Source organism: Lepidochelys kempii, chromosome 6 (assembly GCF_965140285.1).
Source record: "Lepidochelys kempii isolate rLepKem1 chromosome 6, rLepKem1.hap1, whole genome shotgun sequence".
In the NCBI taxonomy this organism is placed as follows: domain Eukaryota; kingdom Metazoa; phylum Chordata; order Testudines; family Cheloniidae; genus Lepidochelys; species Lepidochelys kempii.
The window spans coordinates 12,697,976-12,713,245 of record NC_136385.1 but is presented as its reverse complement, the minus strand read 5'-3'; the positions used below and the strand labels follow the sequence as shown (position 1 = coordinate 12,713,245).

Sequence of the window (15,270 nt, the reverse complement as noted above, 5' to 3'; positions counted from 1 at the left end):
TAAGCCCGTCTTTGCCCCCTGTTGCAGCTAGTGACTGGGACTGGTCCCCTCCCTTTATACGGGCCCTCCAGCAAGTATGTGTGTGTGCAGGGGGAGGGTCAGCCCCATCTTGCTGCCAGGGAATCAGAGCCAATTTGCTCCTAGCACTGACCCCAAATTGACCCCAACACCCTTGGGAACCGGCAGCACGTAGTGAGGGTGCCACTTCCTGCTGGGGCAATAATGTCCCTTTAACTCTGCCCTGCTGGGTGCTCACCTCGGGGGCCATGGGGTATTTTCTGGGCGAGTCTCCACTGCTGCCCCTGCAGGGGGCAAAGTTAAGGAGGTGCAGGCAGAATTAAGGTGATGGAGGGGCAGCGCTGGAGCTGAGTCCCCGCACAGTAGCAAGTGCCCTTGTGTCATCACAATATTCCAGGGTAGAGGCTGTAACTGGGCGTCCCTCAAAAATCAGATCCTGGGGGACAGGGGAACGTGGGAGGGGCAAGGGATCGTACCCCTCTATCTCCATCCCAAGGGACAGCCTTGATGGAGGCAAGAGCGCCGAGGCTGGCCGGGCGGGTCCTGCCACTTTAAGAGATGCTCCCCACCCTTCCCCCTGGCCGAAAGGGGAAGTGCTGCCCGCTCCCTCCCCCGCCGCGGGTCCCAGCCCAGCCCGGACCGGAGCTTGCAGAATTCGCCAGCGCTATGGAGTCAGGTACCGGGGCCGGGGCGGCTCCTGCGCTTGATCCCCGTCCCGCCTGCACCCCTGCCCTGCTTTCCTCCTGCCCCCCCTTCCCTCCCTCCTGCCCGCCCCATTCTCCTCCCCGCTTCCCAGCCCAAGAACCCCTGCACCTGCCCCGCGTGCTCCTCCCCCGCCCCGGTGCCTCTTGTTGGGGAGGAATCTGCTCATTCTTGAGTCTTTCTGTGTCAGACGGAACTTCCTGAAACCCCCCCCGTCCCCCGTCCCCAAACCAGGGGGCTGCGGGTCGGGAGTGAGGGGCCCTGGCGGTGCTGTGGGGGGAGCCCAGGGCGGGATAGCAGGGGGCTGTCGGGAGGGAGGGGCCCTGGCGGTGCTGTGGGGGATCCAGGGCTGGGATAGCAGGGGGCTGTCGGGAGTGAGGGGCCCTGGCGGTGCTGTGGGGGGAGCCCAGGGCGGGATAGCAGGGGGCTGTCGGGAGTGAGGGGCCCTGGCGGTGCTGTGGGGGGAGCCCAGGGCGGGATAGCAGGGGGCTGTCAGGAGTGAGGGGCCCTGGCGGTGCTGTGGGGGGAGCCCAGGGCGGGATAGCAGGGGGCTGTCGGGAGTGAGGGGCCCTGGCGGTGCTGTGTGGGGAGCCCAGGGCTGGGATACTAGGGGGCTGTCGGGAGTGAGGGGCCCTGGCGGTGCTGTGGGGGGAGCCCAGGGCGGGATAGCAGGGGGCTGTCGGGAGTGAGGGGCCCTGGCGGTGCTGTGTGGGGAGCCCAGGGCTGGGATAGCAGGGGGCTGTCGGGAGTGAGGGGCGTTTGCGGTGCTGTGTGGGGAGCCCAGGGCGGGATAGCAGGGGGCTGTCGGGAGTGAGGGGCCCTGGCGGTGCTGTGGGGGATCCAGGGCTGGGATAGCAGGGGGCTGTCGGGAGTGAGGGGCGTTTGCGGTGCTGTGGGGGGAGCCCAGGGCTGGGATACTAGGGGGCTGTCGGGAGCGAGGGGCGCTGGCGGTGCTGTGGGGGGAGCCCAGGGTGGGATAGCAGGGGGCTGTCAGGAGTGAGGGGCACTGGCGGTGCTGTGGTTGGGATCCAGGGCTGGGATAGCAGGGGGCTGTCGGGAGTGAGGGGCGTTTGCGGTGCTGTGGGGGGAGCCCAGGGCGGGATAGCAGGGGGCTGTCAGGAGTGAGGGGCCCTGGCGGTGCTGTGGGGGGAGCCCAGGGCGGGATAGCAGGGGGCTGTCGGGAGTGAGGGGCCCTGGCGGTGCTGTGGGGGGAGCCCAGGGCGGGATAGCAGGGGGCTGTCGGGAGTGAGGGGCCCTGGCGGTGCTGTGTGGGGAGCCCAGGGCTGGGATACTAGGGGGCTGTCGGGAGTGAGGGGCCCTGGCGGTGCTGTAGGGGGAGCCCAGGGCGGGATAGCAGGGGGCTGTTGGGAGTGAGGGGCCCTGGCGGTGCTGTGGGGGATCCAGGGCTGGGATAGCAGGGGGCTGTCGGGAGTGAGGGGCGTTTGCGGTGCTGTGGGGGGAGCCCAGGGCTGGGATACTAGGGGGCTGTCGGGAGCGAGGGGCGCTGGCAGTGCTGTAGGGGGAGCCCAGGGCTGGGATAGCAGGGGCCTGTCGGGAGTGAGGGGCGCTGGCGGTGCTGTGGCCAGGTCGTGGCACTTTTCCCCATTCCTGTCTCTCTTTCCTGTGTCTGTGTCCCTGCAGGTGGCATTGTGAACCCAGCGATGGAGAAGGACCCCAATCACTACCAGGAGGCCGTGGGCAATGGGGTGGCAGCTGACAGACTGGTGGCGGGAGCTGGTGACGTGCCTGGCCTGGATGTGGGGGTGAGCCCCCTATTCCCTGCTGAGCCTGTCTGGCTGTGCGCTGTGTCCTGGCGGCTGTGGGCTGAGGAAGGTCAGGGCTGGGCTGGGCGAGGGCCAGCCGGGCCCCTCAGTGCTTCCAGCAGTCACATGGCTCCCAGCCCAAGGGGTGTCGCTGTCTGGTGGGAGTGGGGATGGGGATTGGTGGGTAAGGAGGGCAGCCGCTATGCTGGCAGTTCCAGAAGTGCCCGGCAGGGCCCCTCCATGGAGCAGTGTGGGTAGCAAAGTGAGGGGCTGGCCCCTGGGAAAAAGGGTTCCGATTCTGGCCCCGCCTCCCTCATGGCTCCCTGGTTCTCCTCAGCTGGATGACTTTGTGGGCGCCAACCCCGACTATAACGAGGAGGAGGAGGAGCGCAAGTACTTCCGCCGCAAGCGCCTCGCCATCGTCAAAAATGTGCTTGCAGCCAGCCTGGGCGGGATGCTGACCTATGGCGTCTACCTGGGTATGGCCCGCCCACTGCCCCCCAGGCATCTACCTGGGTATGGCCCGCCCACCGCCCCGCCCACTGCCCCCCCAGGCGTCTAGCTGGGTATGGCCCGCCCACTGCCCCCCCAGGCGTCTAGCTGGGTATGGCCCACCCACTGCCCCCCCAGGCATCTAGCTAGGTATGGCCCGCCCACTGCCTCACCTCTGTCTCCTGGCCCCACCCATTGGCCCGCAGCCTGGATGGGGTGTTGACTTACAGGATCTACCGGGGTATGCTCCACCAGTGTCCCTGCCTCCTGGCCGCCCCCACCCTCAGCCTGGGTGTCTCCCTAAGTATGGCCGACCCACTGCCCCCTACCTGGGTGTGATGTTGGAATACGGCATCTATCTATGTTACAGACCACTGTTCTGGGGGCCCCCTCCTGCTAACTGTGTGCAGGGTTTTTCCTGGTGCCCCCACAACTTTTCCTCTGTCCCCCTTCCCTTGCAGATAGCTGCTGTGGGGACCTCAGGAGGTCATCTAGTCCAACCTCCTGCTCAAAGCAGGACCAATCCCCAATTTTTGCCCCAGATCCCAAATGGCCCCCCTCAAGGATTGAGCTCACAACCCTGGGTTTAGCAGGCCAATGCTCAAACCACTGAGCTGTCCCTCCCTGCCTCTCAACTCACTCCCTGGGTCCTGTGTCGCTGCCCCTCCAATCCCAGGAGAGTGCGGGGAGGAATGGAGGTGGGTCAGATCTCAGCCTGATTCCAAGCATCCAGGGCCCTTGCATGGCAGCACCTCGGCCCTGGTAACTTCCCCCATCCTTTCCCAGCTGCCCCATCCTGCAGGGGCTGGGGAAGAGGCCCTGTCCCTCTGGGTTCAGTTCCCCCATGTGCTGGGCTGGGCTCATGGGGTGCAGGGCAGGATTCACGCTGGTGCATCCGGCCCCGCCAGGCCTGCTGCAGATGCAGCTGATCCTGCACTATGACGAGACGTACCGGGAGGTGAAATACAGCAACATGGGGCTGCAGGACATCGACAGCAAGATGCTGATGGGCATCAATGTCACCCCCATTGTGGCTCTGCTCTACACGCCCATCCTCATCAGGTACCTGCCCTGCCCGCCAGCCCACCACACCCTCCGGAACCCGAGAGATCCCTCCCTCCCGAGCCAGCCCCCGCTCTGGTGCCCCTTAGAGGGGAAAGGCTCCATGTCCCATTCCCTGCCCCCTTGAGCCAGTCCCTGCCCTGGGGCTGATCAGAGCTGGTGCCCCTGCCCACTGAGCTAGCGCCCCCTGTGGTGAACAGACCCACGTCCTATCCCCGAGGCAGGCAGAGCCCCATGTCTCCTCATGGGGGGGAGGGGAGGGACGGGGACATGGAGGTCCTACTGCTGACCCAGCTCCCCATGTGACTGCCCAGGTTCTTCGGCACCAAGTGGACCATGTTTCTGGCCGTGGGGATCTACGCCCTCTTCGTCTCCACCAACTACTGGGAGCGCTACTACACGCTGGTGCCCTCGGCCGTGGCCATCGGCGTGGCCATTGTGCCCCTCTGGGCCTCCATGGGCAACTACGTCACCCGGTGAGCTGCCATGGAGCAAGGCCCTGCCTGCTGGGGGGGGGGCGCTCAGGTGTTGGCGAAGGAGGGGTTGTGACCCCTGGTGGGCACTGTGTGGCTCATGGGGCTGCTGCTCCACACCCTCCCTCCCTCCCCCATTTCGTGCTCACAGTTGCCCCCTGCAGGATGGCGCAGAAGTACTACGAATACATGAACTACAAGGAGGAGCATGTGCAGGAGCAGCAGCGTGCCCCACGTGGTGCCTACAACGCCTACATCATCGCCTTCCAGAGCCTCTTCTACGGCTGCTTCCACGTGAGGCAGGGCCTGGGGGTACGGGGGAGGGGGCAGGGGCTAGGTGTTGGCTGGCCAGGGAGGAGGGCTGGGCCTTGGGGGCTGGGGGTACTGGGGGAGGAGGCAGGGAGGTGGCCCATTGTGGACTAGGCACTGGGGCTGTATTGGGGGGGCATGGAGCTAGGCTGGACGCGGGAGGAGAACTGGGGGAGGCTGGGCGTGGGGGGGACGCGGGGGAACAGGGAGGTGGGCTGGGCGCGGCGGGAGACGCGGGGGGGAACAGGGAGGTGGGCTGGGCGCGGCGGGAGACGCGGGGGGGAACAGGGAGGTGGGCTGGGCGCGGCGGGAGACGCGGGGGGGAACAGGGAGGTGGGCTGGGCGCGGCGGGAGACGCGGGGGGGAACAGGGAGGTGGGCTGGGCGCGGCGGGAGACGCGGGGGGGAACAGGGAGGTGGGCTGGGCGCGGCGGGGGACACTGGGGGGAACAGGGAGGTGGGCTGGGCGCGGCGGGAGACACTGGGGGGAACAGGGAGGTGGGCTGGGCGCAGGGGGAGGGGCGGGGGGGAACAGGGAGGTGGGCTGGGCGCGGCGGGGGACACTGGGGGGAACAGGGAGGTGGGCTGGGCGCGGCGGGAGACGCGGGGGGGAACAGGGAGGTGGGCTGGGCGCGGCGGGAGACGCGGGGGGGAACAGGGAGGTGGGCTGGGCGCGGCGGGAGACGCGGGGGGGGAACAGGGAGGTGGGCTGGGCGCGGCGGGCACTCTGGCTGCAGCTTGGTTCTCATGTGCCAAGTCCAGGAAATGCAGCTGGCTGTGCTGGCCCAGGGGCTGGCCTGGGCAGTGCTGGGCCTCGTGTCCCAGGACAGAGCTGCGGGTGGAGTGGAGTGTGCTAGTGTGGCCGGGCTGGGGTAGGAGACCCCCCCCACACACGCACGGGACAGGCCCGGCCTCACCTCCTCCCCATTCCTGGGTTCCAGCTGAGCTTCGTCTGCGCCCAGATGCCCATGCTTTTCTTCCTGAATTCGTACCTGTACGACCTGAACCACACGCTCTGCAATGTGAAGAACTGCGGTGAGCATCTGCGGAGGGGGCACTTCCTGCTGGCAGAGGGGCAGCGTTACCCAGCCAGTGCAGACTGGCTCCTCCTGCCCCATCCTTATCCTTGCCACTTACACTCCCCTCACCCCAGTGCTCCCACCTGTTGCTCCCTGCCCCGTCCCCTGCCTGCTGCCCCTGCCCCCTCCTCGCTGCCGGAGCACCTGCCCTGAGTCCCACGCCATCCTGTAGGTGGGGCTCTGGGCGCCCCCTGCAGGCCGGTTGGGCTGTGACACCATGTTTGCTCCTCAGGCACACTGAGCAAAGGCATGCTCCCCGGCTTCAACGCCACCGTGCTGCAGAGCCTGCCACGCAGCATTAACCTCATCATCGTCGAGAGTGTGCTCATGGGCGTAGCCTTCCTCTCCATGCTCATGGTATGGACCAGCAGGGGAGTGTGTAGGGGGCCTTCCTCTCCATGCTCATGGCATGGACCAGCAGGGGAGTGTGTAGGGGGCCTTCCTCTCCATGCTCATGGCATGGACCAGCAGGGGAGTGTGTAGGGGGCCTTCCTCTCCATGCTCATGGCATGGACCAGCAGGGGAGTGTGTAGGGGGCCTTCCTCTCCATGCTCATGGCATGGACCAGCAGGGGAGTGTGTAGGGGGCCTTCCTCTCCATGCTCATGGCATGGGCCAGCAGGGGAGTGTGTAGGGGGCCTTCCTCTCCATGCTCATGGCATGGGCCAGCAGGGGAGTGTGTAGGGGACCTTCCTCTCCATGCTCATGGTAGGGACTGGTGGGGTGGGGCATAGAATCATAGAATATCAGGGTTGGAAGGGACCTCAGGAGGTCATCTAGTCCAACTCCTGCTCAGTAGGGCAGTGGGGGGCCTTTCTCTCCATGCTCATGGTATGGACTGGTGGGCGGGAATGGGGGCAGGGTTTTCCTCTCCATCAGTGCCACCCCCCTCCATGCTCATCACGCAGAGCTCCCCAAGGTGGGTGTGATGGGGTCAAGGAGCCCATGGTGGGAGCTGTGGAATGGGGCAGTTGCTGGAGAGGGGTCTACAGCTTCCACACCCAACCTGACCCACAGCCTTGGCCAGCTCTTCCCATCACTCCCTAGCTCACCCTATGCAAGCGGTGGCAGTGCCCCCCCTTGGAGTGGGGTCCCTACCCCTCTGGGTTTCAGGGTCTCCCATACTCACCCCCCGCCCCCAGGTGCTGATCCTGTGCGGCTCGGCTTATCGCCCCACGGAGGAAATTGACCTGCGCAGCATCGGCTGGGGCAACATCTTCCAGCTGCCCTTCAAGCACATGCGGGACTATCGCCTGCGCCACCTCTTCCCCTTCTTCATCTACAGCGGCTTCGAGGTGCTCTTCGTCTGCACCGGCTTCTCCCTGGTACAGCTGCGCCCATTTCCGTGGGGGTGGGGGAGGCCACAGCAGAAGGAGTGGAGTACAGTGCTCTGGTGGGGGGCTGGGCACAGGCAAAGGGGTGGGGGTCTGCACTATGGGGGTGGGGCTGCGTGTAGCAGAAGGGGTGGGGATTTGGATGGGGGTGCCCTCTGCCAGGGGCTGGGGGAGCAGGGGGACTGCCCTCTGCTGGGGGAGCAGGAGTGGGAAGGGGGGCTGCACTCTGGTTGGGGGCCAGCCATGCCATGCTAACCAGCATCTGCCCCCCCCCAGAATTACGGCGTCTGCGCCATTGGCCTGGAGAAGCTGGCCTACATCATCATGGCCTATGGCTTCTCGGCTGCAGCTTGCTCCAGCCTGGCGCTGTCCATGCTGCGCCTGCCCCGCCAGGCCCCACTGCTGGCTGGAGCTGCCGCCCATGCCATCTTGCTCATCGGCCTGTTCTGCTGGGCACCCCACCCGCGTGTCCTGGACCAGGCCCCCCTGCTCTACCTGGTGGCAGCGCTTTGGGGGCTGGGTAGCGCCCTGAACAAGACCAGCCTCAGCAGTGAGTAGTGGGGTCAGGGGTGGTGGGGTGGAGTGTAGCCCCGGGCCCAATATCAGCCGGACCCTGCCCGTCGCTCCCAGTGATACCTCCACCCCCATGGGGGAGGCAGCCCAGTGGCTCTGGAATGGGGCTTTGGGCCTGTCTGTGCAGTTGGAAGGTCCCCCCACCCCTCCCCTGGCCCCAGTGGACCCGGGAGCTGTGACCTTGTCCAGTGTGGGGGAGGAGCTGCTGTCTGTATGTCTGTCTGTCTGTCTGTCTGTCCGTCCCCCCGCAGCGCTCCTGGGGATGCTGTACCAAGACAAGGAGCGCCAGGACTTCGTCTTCACCATCTACCACTGGTGGCAGGCGCTGGCCATCTTTGTGGTGTACCTATGGTCGGGGCTGCCCATGAAGGTAAGCGGGAGCTGCTCCCAGCCTGCTCTCCAGTGGGGCAGGGCACAGGGGGCTGGGTCATGGGAGGTGCAGGCCTAAGGCCACGATCCCCAAAGGGCGCAGGACTGATGTGGGACAGGAGCCATTTTCACCAGCCGTAGGGGCAATTGCCCTGCTCCCCAGCGGGGCCGTGAGAGACTTTCCTTTGGTTCTAGATCAAACTGTTTAGTCATGGGCCTGGCCCTGGCCTCAGTCAGGACAAGCCCCTTCCTGGAACTGCCTCTCCCATCATTTCCCCCTCTGGGTGAGGTAGGCAGCCTGGCCCAGATGGTTGGGCGGGAGGGGTGACCCTAGCCTGTCCCCTCTCCTGGGCCCAGCTGGTGGGGGGCAGGGGTGGGGGAGAGTCCAGCCCTACCCCTGCTCAGCCTGCGCTCTCCCTTCCCCCAGGCCAAGCTGTCCATCATGCTGCTGACCCTGGTGGCCTCGGTGCTCTCCTACCTGTGGATGGAGCACAAGCTGGGGCGGCACGTGCTCTACCGCGTGCCCAAGATCCCCAAGCCGCGGCACAAGGTGCGGGGCTACCGCTACCTGGAGGCCGAGAACTCAGACGAGACGGGCTCGGAGGGGGAGTCTGAGCAGGACAGTGACAGCTCCCAGCAAGAGCAGGCAGGGCCCGGTGGGCAGCGGCACCAGCAGAAGTGTGCTTACGAGCAAGCACTGGGGGAGGAGGATGGGGAGAACGTGGGCTAGGGAGCCCCCCATGCCCGCCACCATCACCAACTCACTGCAGCTTTCCCCCCATCTTGCCCATTGGCTGTGGTGCTGGATTGTCCCCACCGAACTGTGCCAGCCGGGCCTGGCAGCATCTCCCACCCTCTTCCAGGCCTGGTGGGAGGGGCCTGGAGGCAGAGAGAGGACCCCGCACATCAAGGTGACCCGGTGACTATTCCAGAGGGCATTGGAGCCCTGTTCCGCTGGGACTCCCAGTCCACTTCACAAAGCAGGTTTGCTATGGGGCTGTTTAGCATCCGTCCCTCCGGGCTGCCCCCAGAGCGCCCCCTGCACTGGTTGGGGTCTCCAGGGGCCTTGGTGCTGTTGGAGCTGGTCGGGAATCAGGCCCGGTCTCCCAGGGCAGGCACCGGCTCGTGTCAGCTCTGGACTGTGCATGGTGCTGTCTGTAATGGGCCGGGCCCAGCCCAGCCCTGGGTAGTGCGTAGAGAGGCTGGTGCATTGTGGAGTAGTACTGTGTTACCATGCCTGATACTCGGGCTTGGGATCTGCCCTCTTCCAAACGTGGAGTGGCTGGCACTGATCGTTGCCCTTTGTGCATGGGCACCACTGCTGTTCCCATCTGAAAAGGGCAGCAGTTGTTTTTCCCAGCACACATGGTGCCCACATAAGGGGACGATGCCAGCCCCCACAGCTGCCTTTTCCTGGCAAAGCAAGGGAGGGGCATGGAGAGCTTTCTGCCAGCGCCCCCTTCCAGGAGGGGAGGGCCCAGCCCCATACTCAGCAGCCTACTGAGGCCTGGCACCTGTGTGAGCGGGGAAGCCCATGAGGCCAGGCCAGCCTGGGCACTGGTGCTGTAAAGCCCTGTCCTGCAGTAGAGGAGCTGTGATTCCTGCTGCTCGAGCTGCTTTTCCCTGTCCCTGCCCCACCAGCCCCCGCAAGAAGCAGAGCATACCATGTCTGCAGGCTGAGTTCTGGATACTGGACACTGCCCCCCACACCTCCCGTGTCCTACTGTGCTTTGTAAAGGCCCTTTCCCAATAAAGATCCTCTCTCTGAGCTGCCGGGACTGTGTGTATCTGGGCTGAGGGGGCTGCTGGGTTGTGTTCTGGGTGGGGAGGTCATTCACGGGCCAGATGCCCATGCACTCTGGCACCCTGGCCCAGACCAGCTATTGCCACCTGGGGCTCATACTTGCCTTGCCAGGCTGGCTCCCTGGCATCTCAGTGAGGAACCCAGAGAGGAGTGGGGCACTCTGTGAAGGGAAGGAGGCAGCAGAAGGGGGCGCTCAACTCTGATCTTCCTCAAGAGGAGGGTGAAACGCATCATGATGGCGGGGGGAGGTGCTGTGGCAGGGCCGGGCCTTCGGGGGACAGCCGCTGCCCACGGACCTGGCTTGGCATGGAGTGGGTGGGCCATGTGCTCACGGGGCTGTGGGAGTGGCTCCTACAGCATGCGCTCCCCAGAGCAGCTGTTCAGCACCTACCGTGGAGGAGCTAGGTGTCACTGGCCCCTATAAGCTATTTTCAATCCCTCTTGCCAACCTGGAACTGCCCCTGCTCCAGCCATCCAGACAGGCGCCCAAAACAGCAGGCCAGGAACAGAGCGCCCTCCCCCAGCCATGGGGCTGCCCATCAATTACAGAATACGCTTTAGGTGGTTTTCCAGACCCAGCCACCCCCTAATGTCATTGGGATTATTTTAAATCAAATCTGCAGAAGCTATCAGAAGCCTGCATCCCAAGAAAGGGGAAAAAATTCATAGGCAGGAGTTGTAGACCAAGCTGGATGAGCAAGCATCTCAGAGAGGTGATTAAGAAAAAGCAGAAAGCATACAGGGAGTGGAAGATGAGAGGGATCAGCAAGGAAAGCTACCTTATTGAGGTCAGAACAGGGAGGGATAAAGTGAGACAGGCTGAAAGTGAAGTAGAGTTGGACCTTGCAAAGGGAATTAAAACCAATAGTAAAAGGTTCTATAACCATATAAATAAGAAGAAAACAAAGAAAGAAGAAGTGGGACCGCTAAACACAGGATGGAGTGGAGGTCAAGGATAACCTAGGCATGGCCCAATATCTAAACAAATACTTTGCCTCAGTCTTTAATAAGGCTAAAGAGGATCTTAGGGATAATGGTATCATGACAAATGGGAATGAGGATATGGAGGTAGATATTACCATATCTGAGGTAGAAGCGAAACTCAAACAGCTTAATGGGACTAAATCGGGGGGCCCAGATAATCTTCATCCAAGAATATTAAAGGAATTGGCACATGAAATTGCAAGCCTATTAGCAAGAATTTTTAATGAATCTGTAAACTCAGGGGTTGTACCGTATGATTGGAGAATTGCTAACATAGTTCCTATTTTTAAGAAAGGGGAAAAAAGTGATCCGGTAACTATAGGCCTGTTAGTTTGACGTCTGTAGTATGCAAGGTTTTGGAAAAAATTTTGAAGGAGAAGGTAGTTAAGGACATTGAGGTCAATGGTAAATGGGACAAAATACAACATGGTTTTACAAAGGGTAGATCGTGCCAAACCAACCTGATCTTCTTTGAGGAAAGTAACAGATTTTTTTAGACAAAGGAAATGCAGTGGATCTAATTTACCTAGATTTCAGTAAGGCATTTGATACCATGCCACATGGAGAATTATTAGTTAAATTGGAAAAGATGGGGTTCAATATGAAAATTGAAAGGTGGATAAGGAATTTGTTAAAGGGGAGACTACAACGGGTCCTACTGAAAGGTGAACTGTCAGGCTGGAGGGAGGTTACCAGTGGAGTTCCTCAAGGATCGGTTTTGGGACCAATCTTATAATCTTTTTATTACTGACCTCAGCACAAAAAGTGGGAGTGTGCTAATAAAGTTTGCGGATGATACAAAGCTGGGAGGTATTGCCAATTTAGAGAAGGACAGGGATATCCTACAGGAGGATCTGGATGACCTTGTAAACTGGAGTAATAGTAATAGGATGAAATTTAATAGTGAGAAGTGTAAGGTCATGCATTTAGGGATTAATAACAAGAATTTTAGTTATAAGCTGGGGATGCATCAATTAGAAGTAATGGAGGAGGAAAAGGACCTTGGAGTATTGGTTGATCATTGGCGGCTCATAGTCATCCTATGTGATATGGCTGTGAAAAAAGCTAATGCGGTCTTGGGATGCATCAGGCGAGGTATTTCCAGTAGGGATAAGGAGGTTTTAGTACCGTTATACAAGGCACTGGTGAGACCTCACCTGGAATACTGTGTGCAGTTCTGGTCTCCCATGTTTAAGAAGGATGAACTCAAACTGGAACAGGTACAGAGAAGGGCTACTAGGATGACCCAAGGAATGGAAAACTTGCCTTATGAAAGGAGACTCAAGGAGCTTGGCTTGCTTAGCCTAACCAAAAGAAGGTTGAGGGGAGATATGATTGCTCTCTATAAATATATCGGAGGGAAAAATACCAGTGAGGGAGAGGAATTATTTAAGCTCAGTACCAATGTGGACACAAGAACAAATGGATATAAACTGGCCACCAGGAAGTTTAGACTTGAAATTAGACGAAAGTTTCTAACCATCAGAGGAGTGAAGTTTTGGAATAGCCTTCCAAGGGAAGCAGTGGGGGCAAAAGATCTATCTGGCTTTAAGGTTAAACTTGATAAGTTTATGGAGGAGATGGTATGATGGGATAACATGGTTTTGGTAAAATAGGCCCAATGGCCTGTGATGGGATATTAGATGGGGTGGGATCTGAGTTACCCAGGAAAGAATTTTCTGTAGTATCTGGCTGGTGAATCTTGCCCATATGCTCAGGGTTTATCTGATCGCCATATTTGGGATCGGGAAGGAATTTTTCTTCAGGGCAGATTGGAAGAGGCCCTGGAGATTTTTCACCTCCCTCTGTAGCATGAGGCACGGGTCACTTGCTGGAGGATTCTCTGCTCCTTGAAGTCTTTAAACCACGATTTGAGGACTTAAATAGCTCAGACATAGGTGAGAGGTTTTTTGCAGGGGTGGGTGGTGAAATTCTGTGGCCTGCGTTGTGCAGGAGGTCAGACTAGATGATCATAATGGTCCCTTCTGACCTTAGTATCTATGAAACAGCCCCCATGCCCAAGGCCCCCTGCCCTGCAGCCCGGGCAGCTGTGCCCCCAGGCTGCTCAGAGGGCGGGCTGACCCCCGATAGGCCAGACAAGCAACTTTCCACACCCACTGGGCCCAAGTGCAGCCCCAGCCGGGAGGCAGGCCCTGTGGGTACAGTGTGGGCCAAGTGGAGGCATGGACACGTGGGGATGGGGCAGAGGAGGCGGCTTGCCTGGAGTTAACCGCATGGCGGGGGCAGAGCAACAGAGGTGAGTGCCAGATGCTGCGGAGGGGAGGGAAGCTGCCTCTCTGCACACTCACCCTCTCGCTGCTGCCCTGGGCTTGCTCCCCCACTGCCACGGCTGGAGGCCAGGCTATGGGCACTAGGCTGCAGCTTCCCCCGGTCTGTCTCCCCATCTCTCTTGGCAGAGCCCCTTGGATGTGCCCCTATCAGCAATGGGGCAGGATAATGCTTGCCAAGCTGGGCTCTCCACAGCCCCTCACTGCACGGGGCACAGACTCACAAGAGGATCCAACAGCCTACCCCCGGCTACCCCCCTTGGGAAGTGCCTGACACCCCGACCCTCAGCTCCTCCCCAACACACTTGGGGAGTGCCTGTTGCCCCGGCCCTCAGCTCCCTCCACCCCAAGGAGCACCCAGAGCACTGTCCCGTCACATCCTGCCTAGAGATGTGTCCAATCCCCCAAATCTCAGCTCCGCCCTTGGGAAGTGTCTGATACACTGCCCCTCGGGGAGTGCCCATAGCCCAGAGATTAGGGGCACTCTCTTGAATAGATGGGGGGACTGGACCTGGGTCTCCCACGTCCCAGGTGAGTGCTCTGACTGTGCTGAAACTCACAAGGCAGTTCACCACCATCGCCTCCTCCAGCTGTTTTGTGACTCAAACCCTTTACAAATGCCAAAAACAAAGTGGACCGGGTTGAATGACATGTTTCGTTAGACTAAAAAATGGATTTTTTTTTTTTAAATTTTGGTGACACTTTTTGCAGTTTTCGCATTTGGTTCGACATGAACCAATTTTATATTTATTTGTTTTTCAGAACAGCCGTCAAACTGGAAAAAAAAAGCGTATTCACCCAGCTGTAGTTGGGGGCGACAGCTGGAATGCAGGGAGAGAGCTGAGGTGGGTGGTGACCGTTGAAAGGTTCTGGAGTGGGCGGGGCAGCAGGTGGAGGGATGTGGAAGGTTCTGTGTCAGCTGGAGTGACGCGGAAGGTTCTGGAGCAGTGGAGTGGGAAGCTGTCCGTTGGATCAACACAGAAGGTTCTGGAGTGGTTGGGGGGGCAGCAGCTGGAGCGACGTGGAAGGTTCCATGGCAGCTGTAGTTTCATGGAAAGTTCTGGAGCAGCTGGGGGAGGAAGCAGCAGCTGGAGTGATGCAAAAGGTTCTGGAGTGGTTGGGGATAGCGCAGCAGTTGGGGCGACATGGAAGGTTCCGGAGCAGCTGGGGGGGACAGTAGACGGTGTGACATGGAAGGTTCCGGAGCAGTTGGGGAAATGGCAGCCAGAGCAATGTGGAAGTTTATGTGGCAATTGGAGTGATATGGAAGGCTCCAGAACATTTGGGGGAGACAACAGTTGGAGTGACGCAGAAGGTTCTGGTGTGGTTGAGGATGGCAGTTGGATTGGCACAGAAGGGTATGTGGCAGTAGGAACATAACATAAGACTGGCCCTACTGGGTCAGACCAAAGGTCCATCTAGCCCAGTATCCTGTCCTCCGACAGGGGCCAGTGCCAGGTGCCCTAGAGGGAATGAACAGAACAGGTCATCATCAAGTGATCCATCCCCTGTCGCCCATTCCCCGCTTCTGGCAAACAGAGGATAGGGACACCATCCCTGCCCATCCTGGCTAATAACCATTGATGTACCTATCCTCCATTAATTTATCTAGTTCTTTTTTGAACTCTGTTATAGTCTTGGCCTTCACAACATCCCCTGGCAAGGAGTTCCACAGGTTGACTGTGTGTTGGGTGAAGAAATACTTCTTTTTATTTATTTTAAACCTGCTGCCTATTAATTTCATTTGGTGACGCCTAGTTCTTGTGTTATGAGAAGTAGTAAAAAACACTTCCTTATCTACTTTCTCTACACCAGTCATGATTTTATAGACCTCAATCATATCTCCCCTTAGCCATCTCTTTTCCAAGCTGAAAAGTCCCTGTCTTATTAATCTCTTCTCATACGGGAACCGTTCCATACCCCTAATAATTTTTGTTGCCCTTTTCTGAACCTTTTCCAATTCCAATATATCTTTTCTGAGATGGGGCGACCACATCTGCACACAGTATTCAAGATGTGGGC

General features: G+C 60.0%; 1 protein-coding gene across 2 annotated transcripts; it reads left to right on the top strand.

Moving 5' to 3' along the window:
* The first annotated feature begins 606 nt into the window (after positions 1-606).
* Positions 607-9,940, top strand: UNC93B1 (unc-93B1 regulator of TLR signaling). 2 transcript variants are annotated; one of them, XM_073346714.2, is made up of 12 exons: positions 607-694; positions 2,362-2,483; positions 2,821-2,962; positions 3,884-4,037; positions 4,352-4,513; positions 4,675-4,804; positions 5,760-5,853; positions 6,130-6,254; positions 7,039-7,221; positions 7,507-7,780; positions 8,055-8,173; positions 8,600-9,940. In XM_073346714.2, the coding sequence occupies exons 1-12, from the start codon at positions 685-687 to the stop codon at positions 8,900-8,902; spliced, it is 1,818 nt and encodes a 605-aa protein (XP_073202815.2). In that variant the 5' UTR covers positions 607-684; the 3' UTR covers positions 8,903-9,940. The 2 variants fall into 2 exon arrangements, with proteins under 2 accessions (XP_073202815.2, XP_073202816.2); XM_073346715.2 differs by lacking the exons at positions 607-694; positions 2,362-2,483 and having other exon boundaries at positions 2,849-2,999.
* The last annotated feature ends 5,330 nt before the right edge of the window (positions 9,941-15,270 follow it).

Bases quoted from the DNA above. Each gene is read 5' to 3' on its own strand.
- UNC93B1 (XM_073346714.2), top strand. The intron at 2,484-2,820 runs GTGAGCCCCCTA...GGTTCTCCTCAG, and splicing joins TGCCTGGCCTGGATGTGGGG to CTGGATGACTTTGTGGGCGC. The intron at 7,781-8,054 runs GTGAGTAGTGGG...GTCCCCCCGCAG, and splicing joins GAACAAGACCAGCCTCAGCA to CGCTCCTGGGGATGCTGTAC.